The following is a 20,428-nucleotide window of genomic DNA, read 5'->3' on the forward strand; positions in this document are numbered from 1 at the left end:
TAGAGTGTAATCTACTCAAGTTTTACAATACATGAAGGCCGAGGTTAGTTTTACGTTCACATAACCTCATACAATAAATTGTAAATCTTGTAGTCTCTGGATTAAGGCTGCTTTAATCAGCTGTCATTAATCCTTTTTTTATTTTTTTTTAACCTCATGAAAGTTTTCTTTGCTTTGCACATGCCATCATTTATTCACCAGTCCCGACCATACAACAGAAACAAGATTAAAGTGATGATATAATCCCTTGAGTTTAGTATGAATGTTATCTTGAATCTGTTTTGAATTGCCGCTGTAGTTTTATCAGGGCAAATCTTCCATAACCCTGGAATTTCACAGTGAATGGGTTATCTCATTCAACAAGTCAAGGTGCATCTGTTATACTTGAACGCTTTGCAAACAGTGAGTGTGCGTCTCTGCACGTGTACATCTGCGTGTGTGGGTACACTTGTGTGGGAATATCGAGGTCCATATACTGTAGCTCCAGCACCTATTCAAACCGCTGGCAAAGATGTTGATTTGCTTTAAAATAACTGAAATGGCAGGACAAAATGTTAAGCTATATATGGGCTTGATGAGAGCTGAAAGAATGCTGAAGACAAGCAGAGAGAGGATTAGCCTACACATATGTACATTGTTCTATTTTTGGACACCATATGTGATTATTTACACAGGGGATGTCACCTTTGCCTCAACTCAATGCCTATTCCCTCCAGTTTTATTTGTGTTGGGTTAGTTCCTTAAACTGTGCTGTTACTCAGTGTATGCCTCATTAAAAACAATGCTATTTTTATGAGTGTGGATTAATCTTTGCAGCTGAAGCAATAAGGCGGAAACACAGAAACAACATACACACCAGCATCCCTGACTTGAGTTTGCCACAAACACACACACACACACACTCACACACTCACACACTCTCTCACACACACACACACACACACACACACACACACACACACACACACACACACACACACACACACACACACACACACACACACACAGTGCCTTATGCGGATCTTTCTTTTGTGTCTCTCTAAGCTGTGGAGATCTGGGAGACTCAGCTGGGTGAACTCTCTGTCCTCTAGCTCTGAGGTCAAAGGTCATAGATAAAGCCATGACCCAGATGTCAAGCAGACAACAGAGCAGCTTCTGATCAGGGTAATAGTGCTACTGCCCTAATACAAATGTTTGCAAGCCCTTTGCTCTACACAGGCTGGTGTGAACAAATCAGCTAGAGCTGACGATGTCCAAAAGTCAAGCCAAAAATTCCAGAGGTCAGTAAACATGCCGGGAAAAAGTGTCAAAATATATAATCCCTTTTGAGCTGGTGAGTAGGTATGTAAGTTGGTTAGTCGTCTGCTTTTCTATTGATCATCATGACTGCTCTGCCCTGAAAAAGCCTTCCTGAATAAAAAGTTTTTTTTAGGCCTTATTTAAAAGAGTCTAGGATCTGTGCTGCTCTAAGATGGTCTGCTGCTCCAAGCGTGTTGCAGCAGACCAGAAGAGCGAGCTGCTGGCAGATCTGTGTGTGCGGGTAAAAGTTTGTGGTGTGATCAGTTCTTGTAGGTAGGGGAGGCACATGTCCGTTGATGGATTTGTGTGTGAGTTTAAAGACTTTGTAGTCAATCCTGAAGGAGACAGGGAGCCAGTGCAATGAAAACAGAATTGGTGTTTTAGGTTTGTGTTTTCGCCCTCTCATCAGGATCCTGGCAGAGCTGTTCTGAATGTACTGGAGTTTCTGGATCCTCCTGCCAGGGATCCCTGTGAAGAGCGCATTGCAGTAGTGCAGTCTTGAGGAGATATAGGTATGGACAAGTTTCTCTGCATCTGACAGGGTTAGAGAGGTACGTTTTTGTTTATGGTCCCAAGTAAGCTGAGAGTAAAACCTAACACCCAGATTAGTGACTGAGGAGGAAAGGGGGATGACTGAATCTGGTGTGGAGTGTAAGTAAGGAAAGTTTCAGTTTTGCTGCTGTTTAACTGGAAGGAATTTGTGCTCACCCAGGCTCTCTGGTGTATACACAAAACAAGAAAACAGTGGTGCATCTGGATTATACACTAAAATTGTGAAAATTTGACCTAACACACACACTCATAGCCAAAATCTGCGTCTCCAGTAATTGATTTCTTTTTGTTTGTTTGTTTGTTTTTTGTTTGTTTTTGCATTTGGGCTCATTTCATGGCGCAATAAGCTTGCTGTTGATGATTTGGTGTGTGTGTGTGTGTGTGTGTGTGTGTGTGTGTGTGTGTGTGTGTGTGTGTGTGTGTGTGTGTGTGTGTGTGTGTGTGTGTGTGTGTGTGTGTGTGTGTGTGCATTTACATGAGTGAATGTACCGGCCATGGAATCACACTGATGAACAGAGCAGGCATTACCTGGGGGGGCAGGGGAGGGTCAGCCAAAGAGAAGATGCTTTTGTAACTCTGTTGGAGCAACACTCTTTCTCAGCCCGTCCCTCTATGTGTTCACAGTGGTGGAATGTTGTGACTGTGCCACGGCTATTCACTCACATACTGTGTCTCTTGTCAGGGTTTGACTAGAAGGGACAAACTATAACCATAGACCATTCTTTCATTGCCCTCGGCAGTGTATAATAACTGAGAAACTACTTACATTGTTAACAGCAGTATTAGCAAGGACCATAGCAATCTGAATCCACGCCCTGACCATTTCTTAGAACTCTTGGAAGCAAACCAGTACTTTGCGTACTTCTCCAATGGTTTATTATTTGTTTTCCATATTAAACACATAAATAATAAGAAGGGTTTGTACAAGTAGAGAGTTGAAAATTCACAACCTTATCCTTCTACCAAATTCTCATAAGTTTCATTTATGAATTATGTACATGTAAGCCATGCCCTGTGGATAGTCCAACTCTGGACATTGCAACAGAATCCAAAGTAGTTTCATGGGAACACCGGCACATCTCTAGTTTAGAAATGTCAGCATTTCTGTTAAATACAGTTCATTTCAGTTTAAAAGCTTAAACAGACATCCTGTGAGTCTAGTTTTGGAGAGCGTTTTATATTGACATCACAGTCTGGCCACTCACAGTTTACTCTTGGCTGTTTCATTTCTAGTCTAGTCTTTATGTTTAATTTCAAGCTGAAAAAAGGAGTCAGAGAACAGCAAAAGCCTACACAGGAAATTGCCATTTACCTGATAATTTGGATGATGCAGGAAATAATCCGGACATCCGGCCACAGCCATGCTTGGTGTATCTCAGCTCTTTTGTACAACTTGTTCAGTTGGATCAGGTGTGATAGAAGATGGACGGGGCAAAGTACCTGCAGGGGAAGAAGAGCAGACAAATGGAGGTTAGTGGAAAACTACAAAGGAAGTAGGGGAGGGAAGAGTGAGAAGGTTCAAGAGAGGAAGGATGAGGGAAGGGAAGGAGAGGAGGATGACAGAAGGAAGATGAAATCTAGGTACTGAGAGGACAGATATAGCACAGAGCACTTCTTAACCCACATAGTCCCACAGTAAACAACCCCAACAAGCAACAACAGAGGAACACTGGTTGGTTATAAATTCAAAGTGTGAGCAAAATAATTGAGTCTTATTCAAAATCTACAAAAATACTGATGCACCTCCCAGACCTGTGTCCTATATTTTTGGTTTGCAACTAACTCCAAATCTGAAAAAAGCAGCTTTGCAATATGACCAAATATTTTGTTAAGCAGGCAAAGAAATACACTTCTTGGCCGCTGGATTTGCACTAGGAAATTCCAGCTTTCCAATGAGGTGAAGATGGCTCACTTAAGTGAAATCATGCAAATTATTTGATTTCCACCATCAGGTAAAAGACAGTCTGAGAACGGCATCACAAATTTGAGCAGCCTCCTGCAGTGATTTACGGTCTTTATTGTGCATGCAGTGGAGCCATTACATCCATTATTTTGTTGATAAAGGGCTAATATGGCTTGGCAAAGTAGAGTAGAGTAAATTGAGGGTCACTACAAAGAAGAAATCATGCAGCCTGTACTGAGTAGGTCTCTATGAAGGAAACCTAAGAAACCTAAAAGATGAGAGGCTTCCCTCACTGTGAGTCTTGTCATCTTGGGTTTCTTGATTCCTTTATTATGCTGACTGCTACCCAACTGACAATCCTGCTTTACTCCATCTTACTGAACAATCTGCTGAGGCGTGGTCTTTGTAAGCTAAAATGACTGCAATAGAAGTTGCTCCACAGGGGACTTTAAAGGTGTTCTTCAAGTCTATGAAGCCTCTCTCCTGGGGTCAAAAAAACCACAAATTCAACAACATGGACTTTAGTCTATTTGAACTTCTTAAAGTGGGTATCCTATTAACCTCTTGGCACTGCCGCCACTGAACAAACACCTGTAAACACTGACCCAAAAATACACGGCAGGCACCTCTCCAGGTCTTAAGTTAGACCCCTGGGTATATTTTGAGACAAGCAGCTCGAGCTCACAACTATGCGGGTCTTTTATGCAGCAGTTCATGACCCCCTGTTGGTATTTCAAAAATATGACCTGTCATTTTATAGAAAGCTAATATTATCTCATGTTTGCGTTAGCGGTTGTGCGTAGGCTGCCTTTGGTGCAGTAGGGTGTGTAGGGTGTGTGTGTATGTGTGTCCATTTCTGAATGTGTGCATGTACTGGATGTGTGCATGTGTGTGTACGTAGATGTTAACATATGCCGCGCATGTGTTGTTGTGAGCAGGCGGGTAAAGGTCGACTTTTATGAATTTGGGGTCTTTGAGAAGCTCTACATGTGTTTATAGAGTTGTGTATCTCACTGTCTCTGATTGACTAGTCAATGTAAAATCACAAGACCACTTTGCCCCTAGTATAGCCGACTGCCAACTTCTCTGACAATGGTGATTCAAGCAAAATGACAATGGCAATGAGTTTCTTAAGCAAACTAACATGACAACATTGTCTGTGTGGATTTTCATATTAAAAATGGAAGATATAAATTAACAGCAAAGTTAATAATAAACATCTGAGCATTAAACGGCCCTGTAGCATTTTCTGGTAAACCAAAGCAAAAGTTGTGTTTATGTGAGTGTTCCTCACCAAAGTGTATTGCGTGAATTCTCAAGGTCTTACAAAAGTGTTGAATGCATTTCCTTCAACTGAAAATATTTGTCAAACCTATTTTTTACCGTTTACATTCACGTTTACTAGCTTGCAGACTTATATGTATTAAAGCCACCTGTAGATCATTGGCATTGTGTGAAAACATTGGTTGGACTATGTATTGCGACACATGTTATTATTGTGCATGCATGTGTACCTTGTGCACATGAACAAAATGGGAAATCAATCATAAACAAACTGTTCCACAGTGTCACTCAATGTCAGAAACTCCACAAGGTACTTATAATGACTACATTTTCTTATGATCATACGATCAATTGTGTATACTTAAATATTATAACTTTGCATGATTGAAAATAAAATAAAATAAAAACTTCCTATTTATCATATAATTGCTCTTTGCAGCACCTCAGTCTCTGTCTAAAACAGGCCATTTTAGCTCTTGCCTCTTCAAGACACTGTTCTGATTGTACCTGAAAGCTGCATTTTGGCTGACTTCTGGCAGTTTGGGAGGCCATATTATGTTAAGAAAACAGTAGTACCATGATTTCACCTTACTCGAAATGGAAACGTCCCAAATACATCCATACAGGTTTGAGCCCAATTCCAATATGAGCAGACAACTCGAAAAACCTTAGCAGTAAAAAAAGGCTATGGAATGGATGGCCGTTTTGGTCATGCAGCAACAATCTGACGTCATCATCATCCAACATCGCAAGAGTATAAAAACAGACAAACAGAAAATCACAAAAAGCATATATCCCCTTGAACATAGGCTACCATGAAGTTCTGCAGTTTTTCTCCTTTTACAATATGTGGATTATCCTCAGTATTGTGTCAGCTGACCAGATATAATAAAGCAGTGACTTCCAAATATTTGAGAACTAAAAGTGAAGTTTTTTTTTTATACCTCCAAAATTGCTTTCAAATAATGACCAAACCATGAATGCATTCTAAACAAAGACCTTGGCATCACTTGGGCCGCTGAAAGGACTTGCTCTTAATGAGTGTGTGTCAGTATGTGTGTGTGTGTTAGTGTGTGTGTGTGTGTGTGTGTGTGTTACTGTGTCAATCCATGTGTGTGGCCTAGCCTGCTGGCATGCAAGGACAGCTCGTCATTTACACATTATTTACAGACACACAGTTTACAACAAAAACAAAATAAATTAACATCAGCCTAAACTCTCAGAGCAGCCCCTCATTAGGGGCCACAGACTTGCTGACTAGTTTACAGCTGAACTGTATGTTTATTATATTTCAGGAGTCAGTTGGTTGGGCAAGATGGATAAAAGTAACCTTCAATTAACTACATTAGACCCTAAACTGAAGCTTAAGTCCTTATCAAAACTGCTACTTTCATTTTCACTTTTTATGAGGATTACATTACACATTAAATACTGCTGAATAAATGTACACTTTCAACCTCACAAGTGTGAATTCTGCTTCAACTGTGCGTGATAAAATATGGGAAAAAGCTCAGGCGTTCCGTATCGCATTAAAATACCTTGTAGTCCAAATTTCAAAGTGCTTATATGTGCCACAGTGACTCTCAGTGACTGATATATTGACCAAACACACACGCACCTATGCTTAATTGCTCCCTGACACAATCAAAGCCATTCCAGTGTGGGGATTAGACCCACTCAGGACCCTTTGATTCGATTCCTTCCACTTGAACAGCGTACTGAAACCTAACCATCTCTGACCTTGACAGTGCAATTATCCGGATGTCGTCGCCACACTAGAAAGGGGGGGACTTTGGGGTGCTGCGGCTGTACCCAGCGGTGAAGTGACTGCCAACTGGATTCATTAAAGTGATTTTTGCTCAAACTCGCATGAGGGAGAATGTTAGCTGGTGGACTTCAAACGCAGGGGTCTTAACAATGCATATGAATCATAAATTCCTACCAGCACCAGCACTGTCGTGGTGGAGGCTTCACAGCAAATACACAAAACTTTACTAAAGGCGCTCTGCTTGGAGATTCACCAACATCCATCTGATACTTTCTGAAATATCTAGTGTTGATACATGTGGATTTAGTCTGTAACCTTACTCAAATGCCTCCTTTGCACACAAATATAGCAAGATCATGAAGAAGAAGTCAGCAATAACATATTATGTTATAACAAACTGCACTTGAACCAATAAGACATAAGATGATTATTCAGTTATGGCGTTGCTTTACTTGAAAGTCATTTTCATTGGTCATATAAAGTTTTATTAAATTAACTAAGTCACCATTTTGGTAAAACTTTGCTACAGCTGTTGTGAAAATGACACACATTGGCCTTACAACATTTAAATGATGAATAATCAGTCTCTGTGTTTCTCTTAATCAACAAAGCACAGCTGTAAACTGAAAGTTGCAGTTGAACACGTCTTGGTGGCCGATATGCTTAGTTAGTCTGGGGGTTAATATGCTGATATGTGCTTACATCTCAGGGGTCCAGCTTTAACATCCCAGGGTGATAAGGCCTGCAGAGAAGCTAAAGGCGATGTCTGGGATCACCAGAAACCAGGGCTATTTAAAGTAAAGCCTAATTGAAACAGTAGAAGCATTTCCTTGAACAGATCTCCTCTTTTGCATGGTGGTGGATCAGCGGCCGGAGCTGACCAGCTCACCAGACCATAGATGGATGATAAGAAGACTTCAGAGGGTGCGGGATTGCAAAGTAGAAGTTTTAGACAGGTATGGTTTTTTGTGAATGATAGATATACATCTATAATCTTATATATATATTAACTCTCATTATACTTTTAAATGCTGTCATTACTTATTTAAGCCACAACTTCCTCCCATATTGGATAACACGTTATTAACTTTTTCCCTTCCTTAAGCCTTTCCAAAGAGTCCAATAAAAATACCTAGAGTGGGAAATCGAAATATTAAACTTTTAACCTCACATACTGTATGTAGGCCAAACCTGAAAGAAATGAGTGTCTTGTGAGCTTTACTGCCAAACATGCCTTGTAAACTAAGACGGTTTGAATTATTTATTTATTTTAAACCTGTCTGTCTGCATGTTGGTCTGGTTTCTCTGGTTTGTCTATCTTAACTGTCAACCTGTCTATCAGTTTGGTGTGATTTTTTGTCTTCCTTCTTGGCTTTTTGTCAGTTTGAGTGGAAGTGTCTCTACTTGTCTGTCTACATGTTTTGCTGTCTGTATATCTATGTGTCTAGTCTTGGTCTCTCATTTGTACATTCCTGTGCTGTGTTCACGGCTCTCTATATATATTCCTCTCTTTTCCTAATTGGGAAAACATTCTAAATAGTGGGCGTTATTTACAGCTGGGCATCCAAAAGCATACTGTAGCATAGATTTGGGGAAGTCAGATGTTGGAAGAGGTGTGTACAGCACAGTTCAAAAAATGCAGAGAAGTTATTTGATTCTAAAATCTCATCGAACATTCAGTGTTACTGAATGAAATCAGATACTTGGTATGTGGTTTAGGTACTAAAGGATTATTTTGAAGTTTATTATAGACATTCACTGTTTCCAAAGCTGGATTATAGTGTTTACACTGCATAACTTGTTGGAACAAAAGTATGAAAAAAACAAACAGGGCATGCTATGATACTGTGCCAATACATGCAGGGAAACATAAACCTGCTATGAACATGAATTTAGCTGAATACCGTAAGTAACTGAATACTGGTATCAGGTGTCTGCAGTCTGGGTCTTTTGGCAAAAATAGTGTCAATTGTTTTATAGTAATGAATAATTTCATATCCAAAGAGGTCAGATATATAACTGAAATAGCTATTCTGGGTATTTACCAATTAATTGAGCCCATTTCCAGTTAAAACATTGCTGGTTCAATAAGCAAAACTGAAACGACTTAGTGCTCAATAGAAGCAACTGTACAACTACAGCTCAGCTGTGCAGCTGTGTCAACTGATCTCCTTGTATATATAATTGTAAAATGTGTTCATCTCAGTCAACTGGACTTCAGCTGATTGGACTGGACACAGTTTAACACTGGGCCGTTCAGCTCCGCTCAGTCATCTTTGGAATGCAGAGAGCACATTCTTTCCATATAGGGTACTGGGTGAAAAAAAAACACGTGCAATACAGCAAACCTCATCCTCATGAAATGGCAAGCACTGATTTGTGGGCCAGCCAGGGATAGGGTGTGATGGTGAGGGGAGAAAGTGGGGGAGCATAGAAGAACATGTGAGTTCACAGCGATTGTAAGCCTCCTACTCAGGTATCATGAGGTCAAAAGGTGACTTTTTTATGCCTGCAGGGGTCAAGCAGTGTCAGGGAACATAGTGTTTTATCTGCAATGCCCAGAGGTAGAGGTCAGCACAGGACTGTTTTTTCTTCTTTTTTTAAAAATCCCACACCCAACCATTACCGCCTCCGCCTGCAGATGCACCATCCCATCAGCTCCTGTGGGGATCCTGATCACCGTCTAAACAGCCTCTGATCAATTAAGTCATTTCAAGTATCTGTCTGCTCCATCCAACAAGGAAAATTACATGTAGCCTGTATAAAGTGTTAATACAGATGCTCAAGATGCTCAGATGGTAGATGGTGAAGTAGAAGTAGATCAAACATTATGGGTCATGTCCTGTTTCTATGATAGTTCAATCAAGACAAATACAAACTAAGCTGGAAAATAAGACATCAGAGTAGCAGTGTGTTGTTTTAGATTATGCTGATGTCAGTTTGTAATGTTACTAACATTTAAACAAAATTCATGTCACTTGACTTCATTTCATCTATTATTGTATTTGACACATAGTTTTTATTCTGGAAGGTGGTTTACTGGAAATTTCATCCTGTGATAATGATGCCGACTATACAAGAATAAACAAACTCACACTATTTGTGATGCGGACACAAACACTACAGCTAGAACAAGCTTGAGCAAAACTCATTATCAAATTGAAGTGTCAATGACCTCCAGACATTGAGAGAAACCCGTGGGAGCAAGTGGGGTCTTCAAGTATGATTTACACTCTATCTAAACTCATCCCTCTGGCTTTTTAATATTTCCCTGAACAGCAACAACACAAAAGTTGACTTCTACATTCAGAGTTGGCCCATGGTTGCCCTTTCTCCTGGTGAGTGCCTTAAAGTGTAACTCTAGGAGTTCCCAAAGTAGCCACACAGATAAGAAAAGTACTCAGCTAAAGAAAGCTTGCAGCAGTGACACAGTTCAACCAATGAATAAAATTGATGGGAAAAAAATGTGCATGTGAAATGAGATAAGCAAGACAACTTAATTAACATCAGCAAAACACTTATTATACTATTTTAAAAACTCTTTATTATATGGCTAATATCCACTGCTGTATTTAAACCCAAACATAAGAGCAGCATTGCTTGAAATAGATAACGTTGTGTTTATTAATAAGGGGTTGAGCTAAATGTATCTCAATTAAGCAGATGGCTTTTTAGTTGGCAGGTGGTGCTTAAGGGGTTCTCTGTAACGCGAGTCACAAATTAGATAAAGTTTAGTCACACACCCGTATCCAGTAGAGAACAGCCTGTCCTGTCAACAGGCTAATATCAGGTGAAGCTAGTTGTGAAAGATGATACAGGATACCTGGGGTGACTGTACAAAACAAGCACGTCAACACTTCACTTTTCTGTCTGGTTGACATACTACGTATGTAAACCTGCACTGTTCAATATGTCCATGCTAAACATGGATCAAATGACAATGTGTAATGTGAAGAAAACCAGTTGTAGTGACAAACCCACAGAGAACTATCACTTCATGCTGCAGGTCCCCTCAGCTCTATGGCACGTTTTAATGTCTTTCACTAATTGCTTTGGTTTTACGGCCTCGTTGTTTTGGTTCACTCTCACCACTCTCATCGGCTCTACTAAGGGAAAAAGCTGGGCAGTAAGTAGCCTGATATTTCCATCAATAGTTTGTGGAGCTAAAAGGAGACTGAAGATTGGATTTATATTCCCTAGGTGGCCAAAGGAAGCCCCTCAAATGAACACAGATGTTGCTCCGTAACTGCTAGATGTGTGAATAAACAAGTGTTTGCAATATTAAGTTCAAAGGTCATAATATATTGTTGTGTTTACACCTTTTTCTGCTGCCCCAAGTGGCCAAAAGAAATAAAGAAAAAGAAATCAACTAATACGAGTTTAAACTTTTATCAACGAATTGATTAAAATGTCTAATTTAAGATGCTGATTCTCATCTCTTCACCAGCTTTGAAAATAAGAAGCAGCATTTTGTTAATTTTGAGTCTTAAAAACTAAACCATCCATAAATACATTGTTACCTTTTTACCCTTCACCCCTGACAGCCCCCTCTCACAGATCTGCACACTTGTGCCATCGCCACTCAAAGAGCTGATTTGACTGGACAGTTTTGGTGTCTTGCTGCATGTTTAAATTATTTACACTTAATGCATAATACATCCTACTTAACCAATATTTCTGCGTGAAAAATGGTGAGAGATAAAATTGATGATACACATCATTGACATCCACCCCTCTAAATCTACAGCCAGTCTGATTCCCACAGTTATCCAGCACTGTAACACACCAGGTACCTCCTACCTAGCTGTAACACACAAAAAACTGACATTATTACTGATCGAAACTTTTTGTATTCCAAGTAACTCTAAAATGAAACATGCAAATCATTCTAATTATCAACTTTCAGGCTTCTCAAATGAGGCAGTCAGAGTCGGTGTGTGCTTGTGTGGTTGTGTGTGTGTGTGTGGGATAGCCCTTGTTTCTGCAGCAATGCAACACTGAAAGATGGGGAGAGAAAGTTGAACAGAGCATCTCTGTCCTCTGTTTTAATCAGCAGATTAGATGGTAGTCATTCCTCACTGGATGTGCTTGTTGCACATGTTGATTAGTCATTAATTGGCAGCTTTCATTATTTGGGAGCAGCAGCGTAAAGTGGGGCTATAAGAGAGGGCCTGATGTCATGCCGGGGAAGGCTGAATAGCACCAGTCTATGAGAGAAAGGCCTTTTGGAAACATGGACAGTGCCTAATTGGATGAGGATTTCAGGGCTGCTTGAGAGAACCGGTCTTATGCAATGTCCAAGATGAATGGACCAGGTTTGGGAGCAGTGGCGCTTGTGCACAAGTTGGGTGTAATGGTGGCCTCAGAGGGCTATGTTAGATGGATTTGCCTTCCCATTACACTGTCTTTACACCTGTTGGTAGCACAGAACTTCTTCAACTGATAAAAATAAAATACACAGAACTGTCACATTAGATCCCTTTTAGTCAAGAACTAAAAGGAATCAGTGAAAATGGCATCATCAACAACAACAAACAAATCCAAATAATAATGACCTTGTGAGTAAAACCTATTTAAGCCAATTAAGAGGAAATCTGAACAGAATTTATTTTACTTACTTACTCTAAGGAATGCTAACAAACTTTGCTGGCTGAAAAAAATCATATTAACAAGGACTTAGCGCAAGTCCTATTCCTAAGTACCAAAGTACACCACTCTAAGCCCTAATCGCTCCTAAGTCTGGGAATAATACTAGAAAACCAGAGGGCAGAAAATGCAATTATGTTCAACAAAATGCATGCATACATGGTCAAAAGTGCCATAATCAGAGCGTGGGAGCGAATCAGAATGGGGTTTAGGACAGTGCGATAATTCAATAGCAGAAAAAATGCCCGTATTTTTCCGAGGCTTCACACTGGGAAATATTTCAAAAAAAGAATAGAAAAAAAGGCTTTTTGTTTTTAATCGTAAGATACGTCTACAAAAGTCAACTAACCGTGGTTTGTTTTGATTTTGCATTGCAGATTCCAGCTGGTACGGTGAGACACAGATCAACGGAGAGAGATAAAGGCAGGAGACAGTATGAGAGGCGAACTAAAGAAAGAGGCAGTTGAGAGGGGGGGGGGACAATGGGGTAGACAGATGGACAAAGAGACAAAGATAAACTGAGACGAGAGACATATAGCGATAAAAACAAGAGAACAAGAGAGCAAGGGGAAAAAAACTCCACTGTACATATGCATTAAAGAGATCATTTCATCTGAAACACCACTGTGCATCCACGGCACAGAACCTGTACCAACCCGAGCCTGCGGCCCCCTAGGTGTTCAGTTACCTGCAGAATAAAGGCAACATTCTTGCCTCTCACGCAGGCTTGGATTTCAGCCATATTTGGACCGACACCAGACAGTGAGAAACTCAATCCACTGTACACTTTGGCGGTTAGACAAGCAAGCATTGCATCACATTAGGTCACAAGTGGAAAGCGTTGAGAATCGGGTTTGTACAGGTCCATATTTACAGTATGGAGTGGGAGGAGGAAAAATACCACAACGTTTTTCCTCTGGCATGGCTAAAAGTTCCTAGAAATGACTTCTCACAAAGCAGAACATGATTACTCAGCGGTTATAGTTGAGATACCAAGTATATAAAACATTAACTGGGCTGTAGTGTCAACAATAAGTGGTCACATTAGAACTGTTAACTTGTGGCTGAGCACCAGTTCAAACAATCCAAAACTTTGCAGCATGGCGCACACATGGTTTAAGGGTTAGTTTGTGGAAACTGAATCCAGTGTAGAATATTTGAATAGGAGATAGAAGGGTTACAATATAGAAATGACACCCGATTATGCAACTGAGTCCAAAATTAACCTTTAGTGAAAAAAACAAACAGCGGCCTCTAACATCACTGGATTCTTTTTTGACCACTGACAGCCCAGCTGAGCAGCTGGGTGCAGAGGGTGCTCTGCTTTCAGATCCAGGCAGACTCAGTTGACTGACATGAACTGTGCTGTGGTCCCCCAGCAGGCTTGGGTTAATGGTGTCATGACATCAGGGAGGGGGTATTAACAGTGTATAAGCCCAGACTAACCAGTGCTGAATGACTGCTGGCTGACGCAAGACCCAATGGAATGCTGCCTAGAGCACGACCACAAGCTCTTATACCACCAATACCAGCTAATAGGATATCTCTGCCACTTTTTCCCTTGGGTGGCAATTGAAACTACATGCATACAAGAAAGGATAACGGAAATATTCACACGGTTACACATCTGTGCATCAGGAAAAATTTAAAATGAGGCATGAAATGAAATAAAGTATTTCAATCAAAAACCAGTGGAGTGTGAGCAGCAGAACCAAATGCATTTCAGATTCTCCAGGGCTTCTCAAAATACAAAAACAGTCTGAATCCTACAGTGAGTTGAGTATAGCTTATAAGTATAATTATGTGCAATATGTGCAGTCAGCAGCCTTTTGGCAGCCTGTAGTCTTGCAGAGTTCATGCCCCGTCATGCCTGTGCTTACTGAGCATGGACTTGAAATAGCAGGACCGGTGCTGAGGGGGGTGAAAGAAACCACAGCTCGAGCGGTTGCCATGTGCACAGGGATGTGACCACAACATAATTAAATGAAAGAAAGCAGGAAATAATGGGCAGGGGCGAGGAAAAGAGAAATCCTCTTTGGTTATGAATGAATTTTAGACTGCCACGTGATCAAATACTTCATATTCAACAACGCTTAGAGGTAAACATGCAGAGGACCATGCATGTGTGCAGTATCTAATGCTCCAGTGTAGGCTGGCAGGTTGTGTGGAATATCAGTATTAGGCCAGATTGTTATTAATGTAGTAAGGGTTGAATGACAAAGTGAGAATGCTAGATGCACTAAAACCACCACACACAATACTAATTTGTTGTCAAAGCTTAGTTTTATCCAGTTTCCCCCTAACCACAGTGAGAAATGGAAGATTATTGTTCTGCAACAGGTGAATCTGACATTTTCTGAACACTATTCAGTGACTTTTATGTCTCAGTATTTCTCTTGAAAATGTACACTGACAGAACCCTTTTGGGAGACATTAATACCTACAAAAACCTTGCAATGTGCATCAGCCCTTCAGTGCCTCCTTCCAGTCTAACTCCACATTCCCAGTGAGAGGCCTGATCTGCATTCAAAATACACAGGTCAACATCTATAGTTCCAAGAATCATAAATTTGGGTGGTTATGCAACTGTCTGCAGAGACCACATGCAGCCAATAAAGAAATTGATTTGGACAAGTGCCCGAATGACAGGGCAGATATTAGACAGATATTTGCACATGAAGTTAGATTAGATAATGATCAGAGTCTCTGTCTAACTCTCTCTGTCTGTTAACATTGTCACCATTTAACAGTTCCTCACGATCCTGAAATACTAAGGCAAACATTGTATTACTGACGCCATCATTTGAGAATATACACTGAATCAGACTTTTAAAACAAACTATATTCTCTTTTTCCTCCATACAAATATCACAATAATACAAAAGAGGAGTATACCAGAGAGTATTCCAAACAGGAGTGGTTCAGCTGAAACTGCAGTATCAATTTATAGTACTGAGAATTGTAGTAAGATTACAAGAATACATGGAAGATTATGAAAATGAATGAGTAGGCCAAGAGTGGCTAAAGATTTTCACATCAGTTACCACAGCACAGTGCTACCCACCTGTTTAACATGTGCACTAATAAGTCTATTATGAGATTATATGAATAAAAAAAAAACGTGTTCCTTTTACTTTTTTAAGATGTGGTTCCTCCTTTACTAATTAGTCAATTCCACAATTTACTGGGGACCCCCTGGAACCCACCCAATAACCCCCAGGAGGTCCCAGGAGCCCACTTTGGGAACCACTGCAGTAAGGCTGGATGAGTATCCCTGGGAAAACGCCTCTTTCTCCCCTACCCACCCCCAAAAGCAAATGCTGCCAAAAGGATAAAGCAAGCCTAGTGAAACTCTCACAGAATTGAGTTAAGGGAGGGAGGGAGAGAGAGGGGATAGGGGTGGGGGGGGGGGCGCAATATGGGGAGCCGGAGTCCTGCTGGATAGAAAGTAGGCTATGAGCCACTGTATACTGCTGTTACGCAATTGTAAACACGACAGGCAGGCAGAAGGTTGTTGGGGTCAAAATAGTGTTCCCTAAGATCACAATAAATGTTGGGAAAGGTGCAGGAAAGAGTAAGAGATACAGGCAGATTATCGGCACGCGTACTAACCCCGGAACAGGCTGGGGTGTCTACGGAGGAAGCTTTCCACTAGTATGAACACAGTAAAGTCACCACAGCTGAGCGCAACAGTCCGATCCGATAAATAAACTTGTTTTCAAAAGTTAAATGAGCGCTACGTTATTGCCAGACAGGAGCCAGGTCCTGCGAGGCGCGGTTACGCGCAGTGCGCACATGTGTTCAGACCCGCAAAACAGTGGGTGTCATCACCACAGCAAATCCAACTTTTAGGTTTAAATTTGAATCTAGAATACATATATGTTTGTTTATATTTTTTTTATTTGACTTAAACTCGCTGATCGCGCTCGGTGGACTTTTTATTTGTATCTCCTCTCCCACAAGGAGCGCGATGAGAGCGGCTTCTTCGTCCGGGTAGCATGCACTCACCTTTACAGCCAGATCAGCTCAGACAGGCAACGACCCTCAGAGACACAAACCGGAGTGGTAGTGTTGAGATGAAGGGACACTCGACAGCGCTGGATCAGGCCACGGTGGTCAACATTCCCGGACTGGACAGATAGACAGAGGCAAGAAGAGGAGGAGGAGGAGGAGGAGGAGGAGGCGGCGAAAACAGTGGCTGCAAAGACTGCAGGCAGCTCATCTCATGCGGCCGGGTAGGAGATACACACATACACATACACACACACACGCACACACACGCAAACAACCCCTCCCCTTTAGACTAAACCACGCCCACAAGTGAGGGGTAATTAATGCGGCGTTCACGTCTTATGGGAATAAGGGCGTGTTCAGAGGATTCCGTATTTTTTTTTTCTTTTTGAAGTGCTGTCTCGTCCTGACTTAAACTGACGGTGTGATTTGAAGCTTTTGAGTTAGAAATAAAGATTCAATGGCAAATTCATTCTTTCTTGAGTAAAGTTGCTGCATGGAAAAAAAACAACAACTGTAAAGCTCTACATGAAATTACAGATGGGAAATAATCAGATTTACAAATTTGGTGCTTTCAACAACCTTTATATGATCTTAATCTGGTGACACACCCCATGATGTAATTTCATGCAAAGGGCAGTGTACTTAAATGTACTTTAAAATAAGTCGTTTAACCATTTGATTGCTAACATAAGAGCAGCCTTACATACTGAAATCAACATTTTAGGGCTTGTCTGCCCACGTTTAAATGTCCTTTTTAAAGGTTACTTTATGCAAATTTCACCAAGATTTTAATATGAAACGTTTAAGTGGCTCGTAGATACACACTCAGGAGGTTCTTTGTGAAAATTAAAGCAGGTAAATAATGTTTGTCCTTATATTTCAGAATATAATGGATATGAAAGTTAGATGTAAAATATTATGCATATTGTCCCTTAAAACAGAAGTTTAAGGTGTTTGACGCTCAGTGTACATCAACACACACACACACACACACACACACACACACACACACACACACACACACACACACACACACACACACACACTGATGTTTACTGAGGAGCATGAGAAAGGAGATTAGTGAAAGCATTGTTGAATTTTAATTGTATTTTAAATACTAACTTGGTTGTAATGTATTTGTCACCAGGCATTCATTAGTGAATGTTTTCAATAAAACTTTGTGGACATTAAATTTGCTTTTTTAAAATTTCAATCAGTCTAATGCATTGCAATAACTCTAATATCAAGCAATAACCATCAATAGTTTTCTCCAGATCAAGGCTAAATGGACAAGTGATCGAAGGATTCTGCCTCTTGAGGAAACTGTAACACTGTCACTGAAAGTATACCGTAAGCATAAAACACTACATGGCAATAAGTTCATGTATTTAAATGTAAATTTACTATAAAACAATCAATAACCAACATGAATAACAAGAATACCCTTATGATACACCACAAGCCTAAATTTAAAGACAGCACTCCACTTTAATTAAAGGCCCTGCTCTGACATGGGCAATGAGAAATAAAAACACCAGTAGCATATGTGAGGTATGCGCATTGCACAACAGGTCAAATCTCAAATCTCAGTCAAATCTCACTGCACCAGTTACCTTCCCGGCACTGTTGTGTTTTTATCCCTCTGAGCCTTGTAAGAGTATTGCACAAGACCTTCTAGTGTTTATGGGACTGAGAACAACATCAAGAGGTTTACATTCAGCTCATGTGTTGTTGCAATTTGAACTCATTATGGAGTACATGGAGATTAATAACATTTAGAAAGAGTGGCATGCACCAAAGGCAATGACTTAATTTCAACCCACAACAGCATCAAATAAAGCTATGTGCCTCAGGCTGAAGGTTATGTTTATTTTTTCATAATGCCAGACTTGGATAAGCTTAAGTGATGGGAACACACCATGGGAGTCTGAGGTGCAAAAGGCCATCAGTCCTGAGCTGTGTGTGTGTGTCTGGATCATGACAACAGGGGGCTCACACTGTGTCTCCTCAGTGCCTTAACACACACACCCAATTACACATACGCACACAGAGAGAGCACAAAGACCGGACATTGTGCGGCTGTTGCATCACACACACACACACACACACACACACACACACACACACACACACACACACACACACACACACACACACACACACACACACACACACACACACTTACATACTAACACACATCATGTCACTCATAACCAGGGTGCCGCCATGCAACAAAGCATACTTCATACTAGACATAAACTAAACACACATTATGTTGACTTCACCTCATCAGACATTCAGAATCATACCAGCCTTTGTTCAAATTGATTGATCAGATAACAGAGTAGACTACCCAACATCAGAAAACAAAGTCAATATAAACCCCTGCTGATCCTCGGTGTCACTGTGTCCATCATTCATAAGTCTGGCAGTCAAGACTAACAAAGCTGTGTAAAATGAGCAAAGGCAGTTGGTGAATTGCTTTCACTAAAGTGTCTCACAGGACCATGGATACATGTGCTTTTTGTATAAGTTGCCAACACGTTTTTATTATTGATCACTTATTTTTGAGTTAGGAAATAGAAAAATATTCTGCTAAATGTTAAACAAGCAACCTATTACTCCCAATTTCCATATCTGATTTGATTTAAATGATATGATTTGAATTGTATCAGTTAACCTAAATGCGTTCATTTCTCTTGTATTATGTGGTGTGATGTTCTGGTAATTCTTGATTCAGAGGTTGTTTACGTTGCCGGTATGGTTAAAATGGTTTGGAACCATAACACAGGCACAAGCTCAAACACATACTCGCAACTAAAATATCACTCACAACCACACACAGACATCCATCCACCCACCCATACACACCCTTCAGAGATTTGTAAGGCAGATTAGAATGACTGTAGAGTTAGTATGAATTCTAACCCACAAAAGAGCTTGTGGTCCTGCAGGAATTTACAGCTTACAGTTCAATGCAGCCAACATCACCCTCAGCACTCTCTGACTTATTCCACTGCTAAAGTCACCTAACATCACCCTGCAATGATGAGTTAAATGTCTAAAAAGGAGGGCATGAAAGTGCAGCAATTCACATTTTATGTAGGGACATGTTTGCAATCAAAAGAAGACATATTTAATATTTGTTTATGATGTTTGACATGAATAATTGGGTGAATTATTTAGTAATACTATTCTCAATCGGACCTAGCACACAGGTTAAAAAATGTCCTTACCAGTGTAATTGTAACCAAAAAACCAAGTGTAGATCTACAATACATCATCTGTCACATAATTATGACTTCTCTACAAACGTCTGCATCTAAACGGTGTATTTCCATGTGATTTTGCAACTAATGAGGAGTCATCATTCAGCAGTATCATAGACAAAGGTGGAGGGGAGATGAGTGTTTCAGGAATCAGGAATGCAGGTTAGGTGGAAGTTCTGTGAGAGTCATTCTGCGTGACCACATAGTGATGAGTCAGGGCCATGAGCTGCTGCCCGGAATAGTAGCTCATCTGTGGTGTGGCAGTGACAGACAGAGTAAGAGAGAGAGAGAGAGATATAGAGAGAGAGAGAGAGAGAGAGAGAGAGAGAGAGAGAGAGAGAGAGAGAGAGAGAGAGAGAGAGAGAGAGAGAGAGAGAGAGAGAGAGAGAGAGAGAGAGAGAGAGAGAGAGAGAGAGAGAGAGAGAGAGAGAGAGAGAGGTAGAGAGAGAGAGGTTACAATATATTTCATAAGGACAGCAGGATGACCACAGTTTACAGGCAACCACAGTGCTGGGAATGGCACAGGCTCATCAGAGTGATGCTTTCCAGGGCAAGGTTCATACGACCATCTGGTGAAGCAAACATTAAGTGTCACAGCTATTTGAGAGGGAAAATGCAAATTCTCAATGAAGGTGGCTAAAATACAGGTGTGACTCTCTTAGATACAAATTTCAACAAAGAAAGACATTCAAA

The 20,428-nt window shown here is 40.6% G+C and overlaps 1 protein-coding gene across 1 annotated transcript in view; it reads right to left on the bottom strand.

Moving 5' to 3' along the window:
• Positions 1-16,668, bottom strand: part of grb10b (growth factor receptor-bound protein 10b) — a 68,473-nt gene extending 51,805 nt beyond the window's left edge. Inside the window, exons 1-2 of the mRNA XM_062422265.1 lie at positions 16,461-16,668; positions 3,164-3,291 (exon numbers count right to left, since the gene is read on the bottom strand). Of these exons, the coding sequence (XP_062278249.1) occupies positions 3,164-3,214 (51 nt within the window). The 5' untranslated portion in view covers positions 3,215-3,291; positions 16,461-16,668. The remainder of the gene's footprint in view (positions 1-3,163; positions 3,292-16,460) is intronic.
• Positions 16,669-20,428: the final 3,760 nt, after the last annotated feature.

This window comes from Scomber scombrus, chromosome 7, assembly GCF_963691925.1.
Source record: "Scomber scombrus chromosome 7, fScoSco1.1, whole genome shotgun sequence".
Lineage (NCBI taxonomy): Eukaryota > Metazoa > Chordata > Actinopteri > Scombriformes > Scombridae > Scomber > Scomber scombrus.